Here is a 22,309-nt window from a genome sequence, read left to right as displayed (position 1 = left end):
GTGCTTGGAAGATATGGCTGTGCTGTGTCATACCAGAACGATTCTCAAACAGTATTTCGTTCATGCTGAAGATATCTTCTAGCGTGGCATACCTCGAGCTTTTACGAGATCGAGAATAACGGCCTTATGATCAAGTCTTCCGCCAAACTATCTTCTGAGTAATCGATTATTGCAAAGTCATTCAATGCTTCTGTTTGACGCATCTACTAATCAATAAAATTCAAAACTTCTTGGGATATTCCGGAGACCTGTATACATAGTTCCAATCACCCAGATATGCATATCCGGATAACCGTAAGTGGAATATCTACAAGAGCAATCGAAATCCCTATATTTACTTACCTTCCCAACATTCACGTTGCTGTGTAAGGCAGAATTTGACAACAGTAATGATGACAAACAACAAAGGTATTGTGGTAGCTAGTCAAGCTGGGCTAAACTTGGAAGGTTTGAATTTCTTATTACCTGGCATTCGGGATTTGCCAAAAATTGAGAAGATTCATAGACCATGTTGCAGAAAAGAGAAGGAAGAAGAGATGCGAGCAAGCTCTTGAAGGAATATTGTGAATAAGACTTTGAAGAAGGAAACGTCCTCGTGCTAGGTTTTCACGAGCAGGCACGGGATGATACTTCATGGCCCATAAAGTCTCCTGAATCGTCACTCATTGCAATTCTTGAAGTTGTACAATTTGTTCTTCAGGCCATCGTGTCTTTCTTCCCAAGCCAAATAGAAGAATTAAATTTTTGCTTCATGTACTTGTGAAAACTCGAGGCGTGAACATTGGCGTTTGATCAATTCTTGGAATTTATCAGAACGACGATTGTGGACCGATAATTCGTGCGGACATATTTTTACAATTCTTCTCGAGAGCCTGGAGGTATTAATACAATTCAAAAAGAATAAGTAATTCAGAGACGAGAGTGAGAGAGACATTGGTGATCATGAATATCCTGTTTGATGACATCCATTGGGCGATCATAAGAATTCCAGCAATACACATGCATGACTTGGCTCGTTGTCTAGAAGGAGATCTATATCATCAGCAATTCCGTAAGGAAAGAAAGATAACATGTCACACATCAGGAACTCGAATGGGTTTGTATCAGCGTATCGGACTGTTTGTCAAAAGAGTTATCATGTTCCATAACCAATTTCGCGATTGAACGCGTGTTGTCGTCGCCAAGATCTAGAAGCTTGCCCATAACAAATACTCGCTAACTAATCACACACTCAGGGCACTATTTAGTAAGAAAACGAGCCGCATTTGAAAGCTAATCTCACACCTACAAAAAAATAATCTACTACCGACAAAAAGCTCCCGCGAAAGATAGATTGACGTCAAAGCTATTGATCGGTAGCTCGAGGGTAGGTAATGTTTCACATGTTGGCAAAGTATATTGTGCAAAATTTGTACTAAAGTGGCGATCTGATCTATCTCTCGAATGTTCCTTGGACATACAGCGATGACCTCGGAAGTTTGATGTGGAACGATGTTAGAGCGAAGCTTTCATCAGATAACCGCCTCGATCATTTATTCCAGTATCGTATCCAACAATTTTCATCCAAGCTCAAACCTTCTTAAGCTCTTTACGAACTATAAACACAGTTGAGTGCTATTCTGTGCGAGGGAGAGAACAATTCAAATTCGAACGTCCGGTGAAACAGCAGCCGCATCTCCCGCTGATATGCTCTGGTACTTTCTGTTCCAAGAACCACCCAATCCTTGATCACCATCTCACATCTGTACTGGGTAATGAGACTATTTACACAATCTCTCATTTCTAAATAGAAATATATCTTTCGATAAGTTTCAGTGACGGTGAGATTATGACATGCAGATATATGGGGAGATTCCTTCCAGTGAAGGTATGCTATCGAAAGAAGTTAATACTTTTGGCTATACTCAAAACGGGATCGCGAAATATACTTGGGATGCAGAATCTTGAGTATTTTAGCAGAATTTCTACTTTCGATTTTTCAATTCGCACAAGACTTCTGCGTGGAATTTCACAATTTTGACAGCTTCAAGTAAAGGTTAGAATGGTTTGAATTTCTGACTTATCCGCGATTTTGATCTCAACAAAACCTCTACCCACTCGACATAATTGATCGCAAGCAGGCCACAGATTTTACATTGAGGATTGACAAGGTTTCTCTATTTAAGTACCTAGCTACTTCCAAACTCTCCGATTTCCAGCCCATTTATCCTGTCAAATCCACTTAGCACTTGCTCTATCCTTCTTGTTTCTCGCCCTTCGTTTCGATCGTGGTTTTCAACAAGTATCCGCCAATCTTTCACGGAGCAGCGAAAATATATGATAATGGAGAAGGCATCGGAACTAACCAATGGGGATAATGTGAACCAAGGAATCTCTGAATTATCATCTCCAACGCTACCGACTCCCATACCGCTTTCTCCAGAAGAATATCGAAGATTGATCTGGAAAATTGATCGTCATGTTTTGCCAGCTTTGTTTGTTCTTTGGATAGTCGCCGTCGTTGACCGAGGCAACATCGGAAGCGCAAACATCTTTGGCATTCAGGAGGATCTTCGTATGCAAGGGAACGATTTCAACATGGCTCTCCTCATCGTCGTCATTTGTTTTATTGTCTTCGACATTCCGTGCAATGCACTACTAAAAGCTAGCACACCACAAATCGTTATTACTGGCGAAACCTTCCTTCTAGGTTGCAGTCTCTTTCCAATCATTCCTCAGCATAACTAACATCATATAGGAATCGTAGCTGTTGGAGAGGGACTTGTCACAAATCTTGCAGGGTTCTATGCCATGCGTTTTTTTGTGGGGTTATTCGAAACGGGACTCATACCAGGTATTTTTGACAGCCATTGGTCTAGCAAAAACACTAACACAATTATAGGAAGTGTCTTTATCCTGAGTCAATATTATCCTCGGTATGAAATGCAGTGGAGATTGAGTATGTTGATGGTTGGCAATGCCCTTGGAACCGCATTTGCTGGACTACTTGCATTTGCTATTGCTGGTATCAATACTTCCAATGGGTATAATGGCTGGAGATGGATCTTCATCATCGAAGGGTGTATCACTGTTGTGGTGGCAGTTGTTGCCTACCCATTCATGCCAAAGTGGCCGCATCAGGCAAAATGGATGTCCGATGATGAGAAGACTTTCCTTGCTGATGCAATCAAGCAAGGAGGGGTTGTTGAACCGAAGGGCAAGAAGTTGGATATACACAGACTCATTGGAGTTTTAAAAGACTGGAAGATATATGTAGCGTAAAAATTCCACCCAACTTCCCAGTCAGTTCTAAACTAATCAATCTTAGTGGCATACTTCTCGCATTCACAATTATGACGTCTGCTAGCGTCGGGATATTTACGCCAACTATCGTTTCTGGTATTTCTGCTCATCAGGATCCTCGCCATGTACAGGTTCTCTGTATTCCGGTTTTTGTTGCAGCGGCAGTATCTTCATTCGTAGCTTCATTCTTATCAGATTATTTCAAACATCGTACAGGATTCGCTCTTTTTGGATACGTTATGATCATAGCTGGTGCTATAATCTTACTTAATGAAGATCATGTCAATGCGCATACCAGATATGGAGCGGTCTATCTCCTGGCTTGTGGAATCTACATTGCTGTACCAATAATATGGACAATTCTACCAAACAACGTTGCTGGAACGTACAAGACGGGAATTGCGATAGCAATTCAGGTCAGCATTGGAAATTTGGGGGGTATCGCTTCAACTCTTTGTTTTGCAAGTACTATGGCACCATCTTTCGTCTTGGGGTACACTACCATTGTGTGGATGACTTGCTGTGCTGCGGTTCTCTTAATTATTTATGCATTCTTTTTGTGGTTAGAGAACAGGGCTAGAGCAGCTGGCAAAAGGGATTATTTGTTGGAGAGAGAGGATGTCGACACGCTCGGGGACATGCACCCTTCTTTCAGATATACTTATTGATTACTTAATTTGTGTAGGGTAATCATCGCTACTGAAGTATCAGGTGATATTCTAAAATTTGTATGGTGGAAGGGTTTTGTAGAGTCGAAGTCTTTGAGAAAGTCTACGGGTCGCGAGCATTTATGGACGGATTTGTTCGTTTAACAGGGAGGGAGCTTCAAAACATCATTTTTTCCACCTCCAGGCAGTACAGGGTGGTATTGAAGGACAATCTTTTAGTCAGATACTTTTTTTTCGAGCTCGATACATTGATCTTCTATGTCGCACATAGGTCCCACCTAACTTCGGAAGTTGCTAGACTATTGAGCTTTACGGTTTCGTATTTAATCCCGAGGTTACTCGACATACTAAATGCAATGTAACCGTCGGAACTATTTTCAGATCTCATTCGTTCTTCCTTGTCTACTGTCACAACGATTTGAAACATATCTTTTAGCATTCTATCTCTACGATTCTGTGTTGCAGTGGGGTTTTTAGTGTGAGTTTGTGTCCAATGCTATATAATACCATTCAGCTACCATCACTTTCGGATACCATGAAATCATCTTTAATCATTGTCTGATTTACCGAATCTGCGGAGCACTTACTCTAGTACGCGAGTATGATTTATATCCAATAGTCGGTGTCTAGTTTGCCTACTTCTTTCAAGCACGTCACCATCTTAACTCACCGTCTTATCGGCGTTCCAGCCCCGGATACTAAATATTATAACTTCCCAATCTCATCTTCTCTTCCTTTTTAATTTCATTATTCGTATCCGAAATCAAAATCTCATCTCCAACTGCAATTTCTATATCGACGATCATGACGAGCTCTACCACGGTTCCGCCCGCCCTCGAACCAGGCGAGCCCCTTCAAATCGCTATAATCGGAGCCGGACTAACAGGCCTCACCCTCGCACTTTCTATTTCTGCCCTCCCACTCCACCAGCGTTCTCACCTCCACTACACCATCTATGAATCTCATCAGCACTATTCCGAAATCGGCGCCGGTATTGGATTTGGCGCTAGCGGCCACCGAATTATGAAACTCCTCCATCCTGAACTCTGGGAAAATTACAAAGCGATTGCGAATTGGGGCGAAGATGACGTGTGGTGGGATTTTGTAGTCGGTGACAAAGTCGGAAATTCACAAGGAATAGCTGATGAGAAATGGGAAGGAAAACGAATCGCACAGGTGCGGATGAAAGAGGGGAGAGAGGGTCAAAGTACCGCGCATCGAAGATCTTTGATGGATATTCTGATCAAACTTCTTCCTTCGTTGTGCGATGTTCGGTTTGGGAAGCGTTTGACGGGGATTGTGTCTTCAGCTTCTGATTCGAATCATCCGGATTCTAAAGTAACCCTTCAATTTCAAGACGGCACAACCTCAACCGCTGACCTAGTAATCGGCGCCGATGGCGTCAAATCGCTCTGTCGAGATATAGTACTCACACCGGCTTGCAATGCAGAAGCGCTCAAAGCGCGTTTTACGGGGAAAATAGCATATAGAGGATTAATACCGATGGAAGAAGCGAGAGCGAAGATAGGAGAAAAAGCGGGTCAGAGAATATTTTATTTGGGACATGGAGGACATGTGGTTTCGTTTCCGGTGGAGGGAGGGAAGAGTATGAATATTGTTGCGTTTGCGAATCGGGAGGCGGGCGTTTGGGAGGGAAGTTGGGTGAAGGAGAATGTGGGGGAAGAGCTTGAGAGAGATTATCTGGATGGGAGGTGGGGGAATGACGTGGAGGGGATTATGAGGGTAAGTGGATCGTGTTTGGAGTTCTTGAGTTTGTTTGTTGCACTTTGCTCTACTTTTTTTTCTTATATTGAGTGTGTGGATTCGACATGTAGTTGTTCAATTTGTTCGGCTACATTCGATTCTTCAAAGGATCTCGATCCCTTTTTGTATCTCTGGATGGGATATTCTCTCCACCTCTACCCCATCTCATACATTTCGAACTCTATCTTTTTTCCCAATTCATAGAACCTCGTTTTCCCAATTTCGTTTCCGTTTGCCCCTCAAATGTATTTTCTGTTGAAAAAAAAATAACTAACATTCTAATCACAGCTCATCAAATCTCCCTCCTACTGGGCAACATTCTACCACCCCCCCGCTCCGGCCTTCCACCATCCAACCCTACCTATCCTTCTCATCGGCGATGCTGCTCACACCACTGCTCCCCATTTTGGACAGGGCGCTGGGCTCGGTAGCAAGTTTCTTTCGCTTCTCCCAGCTACTACTCTTCTCTTCCTTTACTCCCTCTCCACGCTAGTCTATCCTCCACATTCAATCCCTCCAGAAACACCTCATTATCCTTCCTACCCCACACAGAACATACTAACCCCACACTCTACCTAGTCGAAGACGTATACATCCTCACAAAACTTCTCTCGCACCTCCCCACCACCTCTCACTCTTCAGCCGGCAACTCAAATGTCCGCGCCCTCTTCACAGCCTACACACAAATCCGACAACCGCGCGCTACAACCGCTGTATCTACTGCTAACTATTATGGTCGGATGCTTGATATGGAAGATCCGGTTATAGCTGATGATCTTTCGCTGATAGGGGAGAAAGTGAGGGGAATCGCGGAGACGATCTGGGGATATGATGAGATTGGGGAGGGTGAAAGGGGAGTAGAGATTATGAGGGGGGTTTTGGCGGAAAACAAGATGGGAGACGGGAGGATGAGGAGTTATGTTGAGGAAGTGCGGTAGCTTGAAGCAGAGAGGTTCGAGTTTGTTGCTGTTTCATCTGATTACCTATGAAATATATAGGAAAGAGCAATCAGAACATATATTGGAAGATTATGGATACAATATGGATAGAATCACCCGAGTTTAATTTATTTGCACTTTATTGGGTCTTTTTTCGACTACTAATAAGCTTAGACATTGAAAATTGCTAACTAGTAGGTTTTTTGATACTTAGGCAAGAAAATCCAGATAATAGGTTTCGAAATGAGCGAAGTAAAAGAGAGAATTTCCTAGCAATCATTTCTGCATTCGCTTGACAAGCTCAAATCATAAAGATAGAAATCATAAAAGCAACAAACAAGGAAATAAGAAACAAAAACTCGATAGCTCCAATTCAAGTGAGTGTAATTGGCTTCTGCACCCCTGGTGAATTCCTCCCTTTGGCTCTTGAATACTAGCCCACCAATTTCTTTCTTAAAAATCTGCCAATTCATTCTGAACTATCAACAACCCTCGCGCGTTTATTGATTCTCATTGAAAGAGCTTAGGAGGGAGGAAGTAAAGTCGTCATCGTATTCTTAGACGTCACAGTAGTGACTGCATACTTGCCAGTGATGCCTTCCCATTTGCCTTTGACGTAGACTTCATAATTTGATGCTGTGGTAAGATCATCAAGGTAGTATTCGAGGTAACCGGTGCACTCCATAGCCAGTTTCCACTGTTGATCATGTAGATTAGTAAAAAGATGACAAAGGGCATGGAATCACATACCTCCCAAGGATCCGCGTTAGCTCTTGCATCGTCCCGGGTCTCATCAGTTCTTCTGAACTCAAAGGTACTTTGCTGGTCTTTGCCTGAGCAATCTTCCAGGTTAAAATGTCAGTATCAGGTTTTTACAGATGTGTTTGTGAACAATGATATCCCAGATGTGGGAAGTGCGTAGATACTTAGACATAATGGTAAACATTGGACATCAAAATTAGAAAGCATGCAACAAATGAACTCGATGTACTCACAAACTCTGTCTGATCGTTTGAAGGCAGGCTTCCGAGCTGCTGTATAGGGGCTTGAGTCGTAACTCCCCCCATCCCCTTGATTGCAGATGAAAATCTAGTGCACGTAGACAAAGTGGCGTGCATAAGTTACTTACCATAGATTGTATATTCGTTTTGAAATCTCAATCTCGGAACAACCTTAACTTTGGCTGTATATGGCAACGAAGTTCTTTGATCGAAAACCATCTGATGGACACAATTTACGCGATTGGCAGGGAGTGTAAGCTGTGCAAATGTAATGGAGGTATAAGTAGTGAATGCTAAGTGGGTCGATGTACTGGAAAATTTTCCATTGAAGTTTGCCTTCAAATTGGCCTCCCAGGTGCCCTTTACTCCATATTTGTCGCCCACTGTTTTGAAACACTAGAAACTAATCGCTTTGAAAGTTGAGGGCATTGTGATTTTTATATTCTTGGTATTTTTTTCTATCCTCGATCGACCCAACTAGGAAAGTCTTGAGAGTTACGAAAAAATGAGTTCTCAACACCAGGATTTCTAAAATTTGACGAAAAGTTTCGACACGATTTCACTCGGGGCGATCCGGCATAGGTTAGTGATAACAGTAGTGCTGATCACACCATTTTATACTCTCAGGTGCATGAGTGAAGTTATGCAAGGACAGAAACTGAACAACGAACATACCTTCAACTCCAGCGTTTACACCCCAACTTTGACTGTCTGTGGCAGTACTTGACATACTGCTGCTTGCGACGACTGTGACAAATAGACTACGAGAGGTTGGCTTGCTATTCCTTCCAAAGCTTTGAGGATTAGGAATTACGGAGTGGATCGAGCCGGATATTCGGTTGTGTCCAGCTATACCATTCAAGTAAGCAGATATTAAAAAGGTAAAGGAGAAAGTGGGTTGTATCTTCAATGGTTTAAGGTCAGTAATATTTGGTCTGCCCCAAATGATATCCGAGACCCAATCGCATTAATACACACCCAGCTGTGCATTCACAATAGGTAGTGCTCCAATTACCTCAACAACCCAATCGAAGAACTCAAGATTTGTGCAATGGGTTCCCTTTGTCCAATTCAATGAAACCTGTAAAGCTCGGAAGTAAAACTTACATCATAACCAGTGCCAGGTGTATTGTTCAAGCGCAATGTCCGAGAATTCTGCTGATTTGGTTTGGTAGGATCTGTAACAGATATACCCATATCTTGGCGTTTTATCCCATCAAGCTTGCCGGCATAAATGTACGACATTCCCAAGTCTCCAGCAATTTCAGAGCAATCGCTTTGAATATTATTGATGACCTTAGAGACATGGTAAGCATTCTTCGGAAATGTGATCGGGCCGGTAAAGGTAAAAAAGAGAGAAGGTTCAATACGTGTTCTTGAATAGCTTTTGTGGCAGCCAGATTACCATACAGACCATCGACATTATATGAATTGTTGCGCTGTACCACTCCAACGAGAGCAGGATAGGTTTTTGACATCCATTCCGTCCATTTCTAATGTAAAGTTAGCTTGACATGTTTCCGCAAAGAGGAACGTGGGTATAATACCAAAAGAGCCAACGACTCTTCGCCTTTCTTCTTACTCGAGGGAAAGAGAATTGGAAGATTGGGCTAAACTTTTCGAAGATGCGGATCCAAGGTTTACATTCAAGGGAGGGAAGCAGCCTGCTAGCTCTGACCTTTGAATTCTGGAAGCTGTTTGGGATGGATATTCTACGACTCAATAGTTTAAGCACCTGACCAAGGATCAATCCGCCTTGACATATACCTTGTACTTGGTCCCGTATCCACTACAAATCATCAACAGCTTGAGCATTCGACAGAGATCGTGAACCTTTCCCTAGAATGTTAGTTAGCTGAGGTGATTGATTGATCGATTGATTATATTTAACGTCCATGTGAAGAAGGGATCTGCATCGAGATCGGCGTGTGGACCAGTATGCCTTGATCCTTGAGGCCTATTAGATTATGAATCTCATCGGTCTGACTGGAACGCATTCAGGGTACTAGCAAAGGTAGTAGTTCAATTGGATTACTTCTTAATAGTTTTATAATAATTAGAAGTATTCAAGCTTCTTTATTATGCAATTATATATCGAATGATTAATATACATTATATACTGTAATTGAATAATTAGATTCGAGATAATAGTAGTATATGTACTAATATAATACACGTGCAATGTAGGTAGGTAGGCTCGGTAGGCAGATAGGTTATGACGTAATCAAAAATTCCCAACTAAGTTCCACCATGATGCGATCCGACCCCGCATTCTTACCAACCAGAACAGCAACATCAAACGGCTATATCAACTCGGGGTAATAGCTAATAGCTAACATCTACCTCAACATCCAAATACCAAAACATCAATTCTCTCCCGTCCTTCACAAAAATAACACTCAAACCATCGACTCCTTTCAACCACCAAAAAAATGTCACCCTCTACCCCGCGCATTCTCCTCCTCGGCGGCCACGGCAAAGTTTCTCTCCTGCTCACCCCCAAAATCCTCTCTCGATCTTGGAACCTCATCTCCATGATCCGCAACCCCGATCACAAACCCGACATTCTAGCTGCCGCATCCCGGGCCCCGAAAAACAGCGCCGGAAACCTCGAGGTGCTCATATCCAGCGTCGAAGATGTAAAGAGCGAGAGTGACGCGAAGAGTATTTTGGAACAAGTAAAAGCGGATTGGGTTATATGGTGTGCTGGTATGATTTTTTCCATTTCACCATTCTTATTCTCGAAAAGGGAGGATCAGAAGTTGGGATTTCGGCACAAGAGATCAAATACTGACCAAAGCTATTACGACTAAACAGGAGCCGGAGGCAAAGGCCCCAAAGACCGCACCTACGCCGTCGATCAAAACGCTTGTATCCATTTCATCCGGGCCTCTCTCTCGACCCCCTCCGTCAGCAAATTTCTCCTCGTCTCAGCGCTCATATGCCGCCGCTCGCGGGCTCCATGGTGGAGCGAAGAAGATTGGGCATATGTGCAGAAAGTCAACAACGAAGTTCTTCCCGATTATTACAAAGCGAAATTAGCGGCAGATCAAGCATTAGTAGTGTTGGGGGAGGAGAGGAAAGATTGGACGTGGATTAACTTGAGGCCGGGGACGTTGAGTGATGAGGAGGAGACGGGGAGGGTGAGTTTGGGGAAGACGAGGGGACAGGGAAAGGTTACGAGAGGGGATGTGGCGGAGGTGGCGGTGAGGTTGTTGGGGGAGGAGGGGGTGAGGAGTGGGTATTTTGATTTGTTGAATGGGGAGGGGGAGGTGGGGGAGGAGGTGGAGAGGTTGGTGAAGGAGGGGGTGGATTGTAGGGAGGGTGAAGAGTTTGACGATTTGAAGGGAAGTGAATTTTTGAAGCTATGAATAACTAAGTTTAGTCTTATGGAGTGATTGGGCAATAGTCACTATCTCATCCTTGGAAAGAAGCCTTTCACGTGAACTAAATGGCCTGATCGAAAAAGTATGATGAGAAAAGTATCTGTGAATTTGAAGTAAAAATCGATCAATTCCATCATTTCTACCCCTCCACGCGCCCATAGACTTCACCAACTAAGATTCCATGTCCCCGCTCCCCTTCGTTGAACCTCTCAATGAATACCAACTAATATAAGGCTATTGAGTTCGGACGGTATCCAGCCATGCGGTATGAGAAAATATACCAAGAATATCATTTGAATTCGACGACACACTTTTTTACTATCACAGTTTTCTGGAAATGAGCATTATATTGATTTGAAAGTGCATAAGTAAATCTCGGATTGTATATAAAGCTACTATAGCTACGTACGCAGCTACTTTTGTTCTCGTTATCTTATTAAAGAGAAAACTCTATCTTAACTCACAAGCAATAGACATCCAATAGTCTAGCACCTTTAGTATTTTTCTCCCCCAGAAGGAAAACATCTACTACGCCCTAGCAAACAGTAGGCAAAATGGTATCATATAATGAAGAAATCAAATCAAAGACACCCATTAGCCATAAGCTCACTTCCTTGCTTTTATAATCATCCTTATATCTTTCCCCCGAGATTCGCTCACCACCAAACCTCCTAATCCGCAATCCCCACCCCAAATTCCTCATACAATTCCCCAACCCTCACGCCCCTATTATCGGCAATCATACCCAGCAATCCTTGTCCCACATCCTTGATATCATTATAATCATGCAACAACTTGATATGTCTCTTGACCGTTTGCTTCGCCGGTTTCTCCAACCCTTCCGTGATTTCCTGTATTTTTTCGCGTTTTTGTGCAATCTCTGCTCTGAGATTCGCGTTACGTGTTTGGATTGATGTCTAGAGACGGGGTCAGTTGACGTATTGCAGAAAGAAGAAAATACGGGATGAAAGGGAGACTAAGACTGACAAGTTTCATCGCTTTGATCTCGGCTAAAAAAGCGTCTTGGCGTTGGGAGGAGGAAGTGTCTGACGATGTAGATATTTGACTTCCGGATACTTTGTTCTTAGTATCACCAGCGATAGATGTCTTATCACTGATAGTGGCATCTTGGTCTACAAGCTCTACAGCCTTTGCAGTCTGCTTCCCCTTATTCTTGAGTAAGCTTGGTCTTCCCCTTTTCTTTTTCTCAATCACCGGCTCATCTTGTTCGTCAGATTCTTCCTCGTCAAGGCCCTCACTTTCAATACTACGAAGCTCGACTTTGTCGGTTATTTGTTGTTCTCCCTCTGCAATATCAGAATCGCTATTACTTATTCGCCTAGGTTTGGCTGCGGAGGGTCGACCTCGTTTCTTCTTCTCTGATGCAGGAGGCTTTTCCTCAATCTGTGCAACCACCTGGTTTATCCCACCACTCTTAGACCTACCTCTCAATACCCCTGTCAAATTTTCATCGCCAGATTTTGTGTCTTCACTACTGGCACCCAAGTCTTTAGTTCCAGATGGTCGACCTCTCTTCCTTGGTTCAGGCTTAACCTTTTTCGAAGGCGGCGAATCATCGAGTAGCGCGTCTCCTTCCTCATCTGAGTCGCAAATCTCGGTCAGAATATTCTTGCCACTACTAATAATATCATCCGACATATCCTTCACGATAGCATTCCCGTGGTTTAAGCTAGAAGTTTTGCGGGCAGGTCGACCTCTTTTTCTCTTCTCGGGTGAAGCGTTGACCGGTAGGCTAGCATCGGGTGCAGTTTCGTTGATATCGGCATCCACAACTTTGTCGGAAGTTTTTGTAGCAGCATTGCTGGAACTTGCTTCGGCAGTTCCAACGACATCCTTGTTCACGTTACTGACACCAGAAGATTTGTGATTGGAAGGTCTGCCTCTTTTTCTTTTTTCTGGCGAAGAACTGATCACAGCTGGTTGATCAATGCTTGCGGCTACGGTTTCTTGCGATGCAATGACAACCTGACTTGCTGATGGAGGTTCAACGGACCCATTGTTTGGAATAGTCACTGCGGAGACCTTACGACTATTTGGTCTGCCTCTCTTTTTCTTCTCGGGTGATGTATTGGCAAAACTTTGCGGCTCATCGACTGATTGCGTCCCAGATGCTGGCTCACGGATACTAGCATTATTAACAGCGTTCTTTGTGATATTGAGAGTCTCCTCTAAATTTTCGCCAACAGTTGTCTTTTCCGGACTTAGTCGAGATACCTTTCGACTAGCAGGTCTTCCCCTCTTTCTCTTCACTGGTGAGAAATCGAAATCTGCTAGTTCATCAGTGGAATGAACATCGGCTATAGACTCCTTAGCAATGCTCTCTAAGGTCTCTTCCGTTACAATAATTCTAGAGCTTTTGTTGACAGCTTCATTAACATATATCTTCTCGGAATTCAGTTCAGATGTCTTTCGATCAGGTCGACCTCGTTTTTTAGGTCGTACATACGAGCTTTCATCCGAATCATCATTTGCTTCCACGTTTGTAGTGGCTTTTACATCATCATCATTGTCAGGCAATGGTGAAGCCTCGTATGATAACTCATCAGCTTCTGTATGTTCTGCTTCAATCCCAGAAGATTTACGTCCTGCGGGCCTTCCTCTCTTTCTCTTAGCCGATGAATATGGGATGGCAATATGCTTTTCAGTAGATTTGTGACTAGGCGTAGCTTGTTCCGTTTCAATATCTCCGGGAATAATCACTGAAACGTTACTCGAACCACGTCTGGTAACTTCTTCAGTGTTGGTTTTCTCGGGACTCAAGCCCGAAAATTTTCTACTAGCTGGTCTTCCTCTCTTTCGCTTGACAGGTGAAGACGAATTCGCAGTTATTTCATCTGTCGATTCGCGACCGACATTCGAATGTATAGTATCCTCATCCATCAAAGTCTTCTCCCTCCTAAGATCTTCACCATCATTTGTAAGTGTAGATAACGTGGAAGTTTTTCTCTCGGATGGCCTTCCACGTTTACTCTTCTCGGGTGTAGGGCTACTTGAATATAAATTGTCTGCTGAGAGTTTTCTGGGAGATGAATGTGTCTCGGCTGATTTGTTGGCTCCATGGCTTTTTGGTGGATCCACCGCTCCTTTATCCTCTTCCATGGCAAGCTCATCAACAGATAACAAAGAGACCTTTCTACTAGATGGTCGTCCTCGTTTCCTCTTTTCAGGTGCGGGGCTATTTGGAGAGGAATCATCTGCTGTGGCATTTGTAGAAGCTATGTGCTTCATTGCGTCATCTAGTTTGTCGACATGCTCATCGAAAGATAATGCAGAAATCTTCCTAGTAGATGGTCTGCCTCGTTTCTTCCTCTCGGCCACGGGACTGCTTACACTCAAGTCTTCCTCGTCCTCCACACTCATCGGCTTATCTGGGCTAGCTTCGACAAGCATTGCTTTGCTCTCAATACCTTCTTCGTCAGCTTGACTGTTGGCCATTTTAGATCTTCTTATTCCTGGTGGTTGACCCCTTCTATTTGTTGGTTTTTGCGGTGATATCTGAGTGGTAGACAGCTGAATATCTATATCACCTTCGTCGGCTCTAGAATCCTCCTCCACTTTCCCGGAACAACCAATCGGCGCACGCTCAGCCGACTCTTCAATCTCTTCGAAATCATCTATTCCATTCTGTGAAGTTTCGGATTCGTTCATTTCTAGCTCTTTAAGAATTTTCTTTGGGTCGATTGAGCTTGTGGCACATTCTCTCCCAAACGAGCTCATAACGTCTTCGACCTCTGCATCCTCATTTTCTTCTCTAACCGCATCGACTCCTGTGTCCATTTCCACATTCTTTCCATATTTCACCGAGTTTTCGAATGTGTTTCTATTATGGCTGAGTTTTTGCGGAGATTGTTGACTTGATTCTGTGATCGCATCACTATCCGGAATTTCTACGTGTGTGGGCTGTACTGGAGCTTCCAATCTGGAAAGTGAAGGCAATTCAACATCATTCAAGCTGTCATCATCCACAGGTAGTTGACTAGGAATTATGGGATCTTGAATATGCGTGAGATTTGGCATATTGTCCATATTCGCGGCATTCATAATATTCTCATCTATTGACGGGACTCCTTCGGAAAAACTGTCTTGGGGTGCGGATTTAACAAGTGATTGTTCCAGAATAGATATTGAGCTTGGCTTCCCTTCAAGGTCCCTCAAATCTCCATTACTCAGGAACCCGCTGGTAATGATTTCGGTACCATGATGTTCGTTTCCAGAATTTGCGTCTTTGTCAACAATCATTTCAGTCTCAACAGTCGTTTCGGAACAAGTAGTGTTCGAAGTTGGAACATTGCCGCGAATCTCTCCGATTTGATTGTTCTCTTCATCGATAGGTGTATCAATTACTGACCCAGCTCTCATCTCGATGATAGCCTTTTCCGAGTTCAAGATGTCGTTGCCCCTCTCCGACGCAGTATTCTCGCTGCCTAATCCCGAATCCTTAATCTTATCATCTGACTTGTCGTAGATTTGTTCTTCAAAATACTTGTGTCCCCCGGAAGAATCAACATCCGCGATGAGACTAGAGTCGATTGCCATTTCAGTAGTTGATGTGATTGACTCTATAGTATTCTTACGACTTTTCTCGAGTAGAGCTGATTCATCAACTTTGACCAATTCTTGATCGCTAATCTCGGCTCCAGGGAAATCCGGAATGCTTTTATCACCAGCTAGATTCATCTCTTGGTCTTCTTGCTCATCTGCCGTATCATCGCGTTTCTCCGAAATCACCCCACCCTCTTTCTTGTACGGCTCAACGTCTTCAGCAACCATTCTTTGCTTTTGGGCCACGGGAGCGTTTTTGTTCAACTCTTCCTCCGTAGGTATATTTGAGGCTGCTGTAGCATCACGTCGAGAGCTCACATCGACATCTCCGCTCCCGGTTTTCGATCTGGATACAGCCTGGTCATCGCATTGTAGCAAAATCTCTTGGCGCGATCTTACATCAATATCATCGATGCCAGTTTTTGATACTGATCCGTTTTCCCCAACCACATCCTCATCATCAGCCGGCCCATCATACTGTGGTAAAACCATACTCTGTAATCCCCCCTGATCGAGCTCACCAGCCCTTCTCATGCGACGAGCATCTCCTGTCGTCTCCCTCATCTCTTCTCCATTCTGAACGCTCACTTGCGTCTGCATCGCACCATCCTCTTCATCCTCCAGCTCCATACTTTCGGCCTCCCTAAACCGCTGCCAATCCCACTGTTCAATAAAACCCATCCCCAAATCCGTCTCTGACATACTCCCATCCATTTTCTATCCCCCAATTTCTCTACCTCCAATCTTTCGCCTCCGCCCTTCCTTTTCGTCCCACGGTATACAATATCGTTTTCTTCACCATCAAACCTTGTTCCGTGGCGATGGTATTTTCAGACTTTGGATGGATCAACCTTCTTTCCTGAACATCATCGAAAAATTACAGAGGCAATTCTGAATCGAAAAATCAATTACGAAAATATGAAAATAAAAACGAACTCCGAAAAAGGTAAAAGTAAAAGTGAACTTTCTTTTCGAAAAGAACAAACGCGTCGATATCACCTGCGTCGCGCACGGACTTACAAGACACGAAGAAAGCAGGTTGATCACGTGCTGCCTCTAATTCTGCATTTGGTTCGAAGGGTCCAGATCGAATCCAGTGAATGCGGTTCAAATGTCAAAAGGGTTGAAAAAATGGAGCAGGTTCGGGGAACTTGTAGGGGCATCAGATAGGTCGAGAGAAAATCTGAGTGAACTACTAGTCGTTCACGGCTATATGTCAAAACAATTTTTGTGTGGAGAATCTTCGCAATTCATTAGAGCTATACTGTCGACTCTTTTATCAATGGTGCCAATATGGAGTAACAGGCTAGAATCTTGGTCTGGTGATTTGCCCCAATGAACATCTCATCTGCTGGACGAAGATAACCCAGTGCGCTCAAGAGTGAGATAATGTATCAATATAGTCGTTTGGATGGAGTTGCAGGTCCAATTTCACAGCTTGAGGATCATGTAAATCTGCGAGCCAGAACTTTAGTATGGAGAGGGAAAAGTCTCCATTCATGGCCATTAAACGACCAGTTTGCCCTATCTATCAAATCTCAGCAGCAGAAGGGATTCTCTTCCTGCTAGCAAATGCCCCATGGCATCTATTAAATAATGACCGGAGAAAACGAAGCCACAAGACTGAAGTCTTTAATCCTCCGAAATTCCGCATACACACATCCACCACCAAATGATTTAATAGAAACTCTCCACCATGGTATCCTTGTTCTTTCCAGCAATATCACTTGGGCCTTGTCCCTCACCCAGCCTGAATACACTCTCGACCACACTCAATTCCGTAGCCGTGGTATCCAACCCAGTGACGGCCATCCAATCGTTAACAACCATACCTGCACCAACTACACTGCTACCTCTGTTTACACTACCGGCAACCAATGGAACTTGTAATAACGAAGATAATTCATCTTGATCTTGAATGCTGGTTTTTGGATGGACGATACCACCTTGGTTGGAAAGTGCCATATAGGATCCGACAAGGACATTATCGGCAATGGTTTGACGGAAAACTTCAACACCGAGGACATCGGCAATAATTTCTTCGGTTTCGCGCTCAAGATCCGGATGGACAAGGGCGACATGATCGTTTGATACTATGACATTTCCAAGAGCTGAAAGTCTCTCTTCTATTCTCTGTTTGGTTGTTCGTTAGTATTTAGGGAATAAATCGGAGCCTTGAAGGAATGTAGCCAAGCTTATTTCACGTATCGCAAAGCTCAAAACTTGTCGCAAAGCCCTTCAAGCACCCGGAATAATAGAAAAATAACCCACCTGTATCTTAACGCTGTCCGGTAAACTATTTCTCAAATGTTGCAACTCTTGATCTGTCGTGCTCGTTGGTACCAAAAGTCCCTTCTTGTTACCTGCGGTCAAACGTCCAATAATACGAGTTCCTGCGATTGTAGCATGGCAAATTGGGATAACATCTTGGAGTTCTGCTTCGAATACACTTTTTGTTCGCCTCGTTAGTTTTTGCTCATCCACTAAGAGAAGACTGGGATGCGCCGGAATCAAAGTTACAAGCGCTTGAAGATATACATACCTGTAGAAATTCTCACTGGCACCAACAGCAACCAAGGCATATGAGTTTGTCAATGTAGAGAAGACACCGACTCTAAAAGATTCAATTTGTCAGCAACCTATCCAATATTCGAGATTCTTCGTGCTTGATATCCATTCTCTCTCCCTCCGCATATTGCCAGTTCAATCCCATCATTCCACCACCCATCACATCAATTGTGCCACCCGTGGTGGGGTACCCGTCCCTCACTCCAATCCATCGTATCATCCGCACTGAGGAGGGGTAAGGCAGGCAAAACTTACTCATTTGAATTCTCAAACTGCGCACGAACAGCCATATTTAAATTATTTGCGAAAATGTGATCTTGGATATCTGGTATTATTTCTGGTAGAATTTTCTAATCAAAAAAAGGGAAAGAATTGATTGATTGTTGTGGTTTGTAGATAATTATGAATTTGAATGAAGATTTTCGAAGTTCTCTGCAGTGGATTTATTAGGAAAATCAGCAAACCCTTCCTCGATAGCAATTACACGCTAGCAGGGATTTCATGTGGGATGACTCTTATAATTGCGCTAAAATCTACCAAATTTACTAAAAACAGTTAAAATGCTTTTCGACTCATTTTTGCTCAGAGTGAAGTACGAGTGAAGGATGAAGAGTGAGGGATGAAGAGTGAAGAGTGAAGAGTGGCAAATCTAATATTACAATTGTCATTATCCAGAATACCTTGTTACCTACTCACATAGTAGTACCTCGCATACAATCTAATTGAAGTCTAAGCATTACTTATATACGCAGATGGGCACTCCGTGATTGGTTGCATTCATTTGATGCAGTACTCGCGCTGAGTCACAGGGCTGTACCGTGGTGAGGCTCAAGTAATCTTACCTACCCACTACCCCTAAGCCTACCTATATTATCGCCATTGTATCACGTGGCATATTTCACTCCATGCTCGTCGTTGAAGGGTACCAGTGGCGCCGTGCTTTTGATCTAAAGCCTTAGAATTCGTCGCAACCATTAAAGTGGTGTTGGAAGATACCTACTTACAGCAGACTGACTTTGAATGGAAAAACACCATCGAGACGAACATCAAGTGATTTCGTTTGTGGTATTCGGGTAGGCTGGCTTGTCATGTTAACCATCGTGGTGTAATCGGAGTGAGGATCAATGATACTGGGTAAACTCCGATTCATACCCGTTTACCAGTCTCAAACTCAAGGTGCCTTTGAGATGAAGAGAACCTGATATCCTGATATGAGCTTCCGCGATTTCACTTGAAAGCGGTGGTATCATGAAGCCTCAAGGGAATCACACCACCGATATCGAGTAATCAAAATTCGGCCTTTCATTCATCGTTGGGTTTTGTGAAGAGAAGTATGATCCAAAAGTTTCACAGCTACTAGAAAGTATATGAAAGTCCACGAATTTCTGGAAGAGCTATTCCTATTCCTGCGAATTCACAAGTGTACGATTTGCATTTCTGACCCTTTCATAAAACTCAAGAAGATGCTCTCCATCCACCTGCTCATCTTCGTGCAACCACAACCCCAAGAGTAAAATAATCATCCAAGTCCATATTCTTCAATTTTGTTTGGATCCAGTTTGCTAATACGGCCGCCACCAACTGTCATTTGGCATGTAGCTCATAACCGGCTTGGGGACTCTGTTGCGTCCTTGAAATCCAAACTTGTATTTTTTGTTCTCCTCTTCAAAAGTCTCATACCCTGGTCCATCCATATTTTTCCATTGAAACCTCACATCCTTTCCAGTTTCCTCCTCTGCTTTCAACAAAGCAAGCCGTTCTCTTTCGTATCGTAACTTATCGCCGGAATAATAAGCTGCAAGATCGTAGTCAACGACGGGGATACTTCTTGCCCCCTCGAGTCCCGGACAGTTTTCTCCAAGACAATACCCTTTCCTGGTTGTTGCCTCCACCCGTTTCAAGAGGTGATAACAACAAACAAATGGGTCCGATTGTTGAGGCCTCCAATATCTACAGTGGTCTAGTTTTCTAACAATACAATATCCAGTATGTTGAGCATGTTCAGGACCAACCCTCATGGGGATCTCGGCATTCAATTGTGTGCAGGTCTCCCAAACTATCGTTCCGTCATTGCAATGTTCACCCGCAGGCGAAATTTCTGGGATCGGATAGAGAATCCGGACTGCTGGAAATGACCATTGTCTTTGATAACTTTCAGTTGTTTCCCAAAAGCAGGGCGCTCCGTGGTTATGGCGATGAGGGTTGGATACATAATTTTGATCATGCATATGTTGTCGATAGTCAATATAAGCCTTTACAAGAAAAATTAGCAAAAGATCTGACAAGTTGCTTGATGATAGATTGTTTACCATGATTGTGGATGCTATAACGAACAGTGGTATCGGCTCTGGTACTACCCTGGGTACGAAAGCAATAAGGATTGAATTGACAGTAAGTGAATATTCGAATTAATAAATGCAAATCGATCAGTCGCCAAAGGTCCCATTTTCCTTGAGGAAGTCTTTAGAAGTAACAGATATTTATCCACGGAAAACGATCTGTTCCTTGTGAGGCTAACGCCGTTTACGCTTTCCTAATTATAGATTAATAGGTAGATTACTTCGCTCTTTCTCTTTCTCGACTTATTTTCCTACAGAAAGCGATTTCAGGGCATTATGTCACCACACTCTAGCTTCCGCGAGTTTTTGAAACAAGGGAAGATATCGAGTTCTGCGAATCATTCGTTCAAAATTCATATTCGGCAGTTGGGGGACAAATTGAGTAATGATTCTTGAGACATACACACTTATAAGAACTATCGATCTGATTCAGAGTCTCCATGGACAGTACATAATTCCCACATTTTTATCCCTTCTTGCGTTTCAGTTCTCACTATATACTCAACTCCTCAGTGAAATGCGTCCCGCGGTCCGGCACAACAAGCACAAATTCCCACTTCAGAGAAGGCCTTCCCAGTCTAGAATTTCCCCAATCGGTCGCCACATCAGAATGAGATACCTATTCATTATTAGCCCTTTCCCCTTTACAATCCAACATCTTGACATCTTAAACTTCATCTCACAACTTACTGAGAACTTGAAACAGACCCCTTTTCAATTCTTCCCATTCCTCACTTAGATTTCCCCCCTCGGCACCGATCAAAATCCTATTCCATCAATAAGACACCCAGAGCTCGGACACGAACCCAGCTTCTACGAAGGAACCAACACCTTTCTCATCAACTTTTCGTAATATCCACACCCCATTTCAAACAGAACTCCTACTCCCCCACGTCATCGATTACCATTCGGGGATAGTAAATCAGATATTAAGATTTATTTTCGCTACAGCTCAGTCTCATCCATGTCTTTATTTTACAGCGGAGAGTCATCACCATCTTGGTACACAAAGAACAGTACACAAAAACTCATCGTACACATACATCCATACACACACAAGCGCGCAATAACCGGTATCCTCACATCTATCCATCTTTCTCAAACAACCCCTCCCTCCTCTCCTCCCCTCCTTCAAACCCCAAAATTCAAGTCACCAAACCGCACTAACACCCTCTTTCTCCATCCTCTGTTCAAAAATAGCATCGGGATTTAATTTAATTAAATTCAATCCATAGAATCCGATCCCAATCCCCGGCACCACTTAGTTTTCGGCTGATTCGTAATCGGCTTCCAAGTTTATCCTATCTGGTGAGAAGGGGGGTTCTTGTGATAGATGCATGCGTGGCTTGGCTCGGATCAGCTGCGGAGGGGGCGATAGGAATGTTGGATTGTGAGGTTCTTGGGGGGAGGAGTTGGCTGAGATGGAATTTGATGGGGGAGAGGTGGAGAGGGGAGAGAGACGAAAGCGGATATCATTTTATCGAAGTCGTTATTGTCATTGTTATTGAAGAGAGAGACATATTCCGGATATTTCGGATTCAGATACTGTAATATACTGTGTTGTACTATACTGTGCCTTGAGATGGAGACGCGGTCAAGATATTTCTGTAGCTTTGAGTTGAGGTTTGAACTCGAGAATGACAATTCATCTTCATCTTCCTCCCTCACTAAACTGAACAGTAAAGAACCCAATCCAATCCAATCAAAGAAACATCAGCAGATCTAATCTATCAACAATGATTGGAAGTAGCCACCTACTACTTCCAAATCTCTATCCATAACTCACTTGAGAGGGATCAT

General features: G+C 43.4%; 7 protein-coding genes across 7 annotated transcripts; 3 read left to right on the top strand and 4 right to left on the bottom strand.

Moving 5' to 3' along the window:
* Positions 1-2,316: 2,316 nt before the first annotated feature.
* Positions 2,317-3,950, top strand: Bfra_005186 (putative mfs transporter protein; the record flags this gene model as incomplete). The annotated part of the gene is made up of 4 exons (XM_037335573.1): positions 2,317-2,689; positions 2,738-2,833; positions 2,882-3,257; positions 3,308-3,950. 4 exons carry the CDS (start codon positions 2,317-2,319, stop codon positions 3,948-3,950), a joined length of 1,488 nt encoding a protein of 495 aa, XP_037192668.1.
* An 804-nt stretch (positions 3,951-4,754) lies between these two features.
* On the top strand, positions 4,755-6,652 carry Bfra_005185 (putative mannitol 1-phosphate dehydrogenase protein; the record flags this gene model as incomplete). Its single annotated transcript, XM_037335572.1, has 3 exons — positions 4,755-5,693; positions 6,003-6,148; positions 6,169-6,652. 3 exons carry the CDS (start codon positions 4,755-4,757, stop codon positions 6,650-6,652), a joined length of 1,569 nt encoding a protein of 522 aa, XP_037192667.1.
* Positions 6,653-7,175: 523 nt separating this feature from the next.
* Bfra_005184 (uncharacterized protein) lies at positions 7,176-9,131 on the bottom strand (the record flags this gene model as incomplete). Its single annotated transcript, XM_037335571.1, has 8 exons — positions 7,176-7,349; positions 7,403-7,485; positions 7,579-7,722; positions 7,782-8,036; positions 8,329-8,557; positions 8,630-8,734; positions 8,761-8,949; positions 9,024-9,131. The coding sequence occupies 8 exons, from the start codon at positions 9,129-9,131 to the stop codon at positions 7,176-7,178; spliced, it is 1,287 nt and encodes a 428-aa protein (XP_037192666.1).
* A 954-nt stretch (positions 9,132-10,085) lies between these two features.
* Positions 10,086-11,024, top strand: Bfra_005183 (putative nad dependent epimerase dehydratase family protein; the record flags this gene model as incomplete). Its single annotated transcript, XM_037335570.1, has 2 exons — positions 10,086-10,362; positions 10,471-11,024. 2 exons carry the CDS (start codon positions 10,086-10,088, stop codon positions 11,022-11,024), a joined length of 831 nt encoding a protein of 276 aa, XP_037192665.1.
* A 686-nt stretch (positions 11,025-11,710) lies between these two features.
* Positions 11,711-16,316, bottom strand: Bfra_005182 (putative dna repair protein swi5 protein; the record flags this gene model as incomplete). Its single annotated transcript, XM_037335569.1, has 2 exons — positions 11,711-11,956; positions 12,027-16,316. The coding sequence occupies 2 exons, from the start codon at positions 16,314-16,316 to the stop codon at positions 11,711-11,713; spliced, it is 4,536 nt and encodes a 1,511-aa protein (XP_037192664.1).
* A 963-nt stretch (positions 16,317-17,279) lies between these two features.
* Positions 17,280-18,460, bottom strand: Bfra_005181 (putative eukaryotic translation initiation factor 6 protein; the record flags this gene model as incomplete). Its single annotated transcript, XM_037335568.1, has 4 exons — positions 17,280-17,735; positions 17,874-18,051; positions 18,145-18,216; positions 18,426-18,460. The coding sequence occupies 4 exons, from the start codon at positions 18,458-18,460 to the stop codon at positions 17,280-17,282; spliced, it is 741 nt and encodes a 246-aa protein (XP_037192663.1).
* A 1,272-nt stretch (positions 18,461-19,732) lies between these two features.
* On the bottom strand, positions 19,733-20,398 carry Bfra_005180 (uncharacterized protein; the record flags this gene model as incomplete). The annotated part of the gene is made up of 1 exon (XM_037335567.1): positions 19,733-20,398. One exon carries the CDS (start codon positions 20,396-20,398, stop codon positions 19,733-19,735), a length of 666 nt encoding a protein of 221 aa, XP_037192662.1.
* Between the last annotated feature and the right edge of the window lie 1,911 nt (positions 20,399-22,309).

This window comes from Botrytis fragariae (genome assembly GCF_013461495.1).
Source record: "Botrytis fragariae strain BVB16 chromosome Unknown tig00000054, whole genome shotgun sequence".
NCBI classification, from domain to species: Eukaryota; Fungi; Ascomycota; class Leotiomycetes; order Helotiales; family Sclerotiniaceae; genus Botrytis; species Botrytis fragariae.
This window is presented reverse-complemented; position numbering and strand designations above follow the sequence as displayed.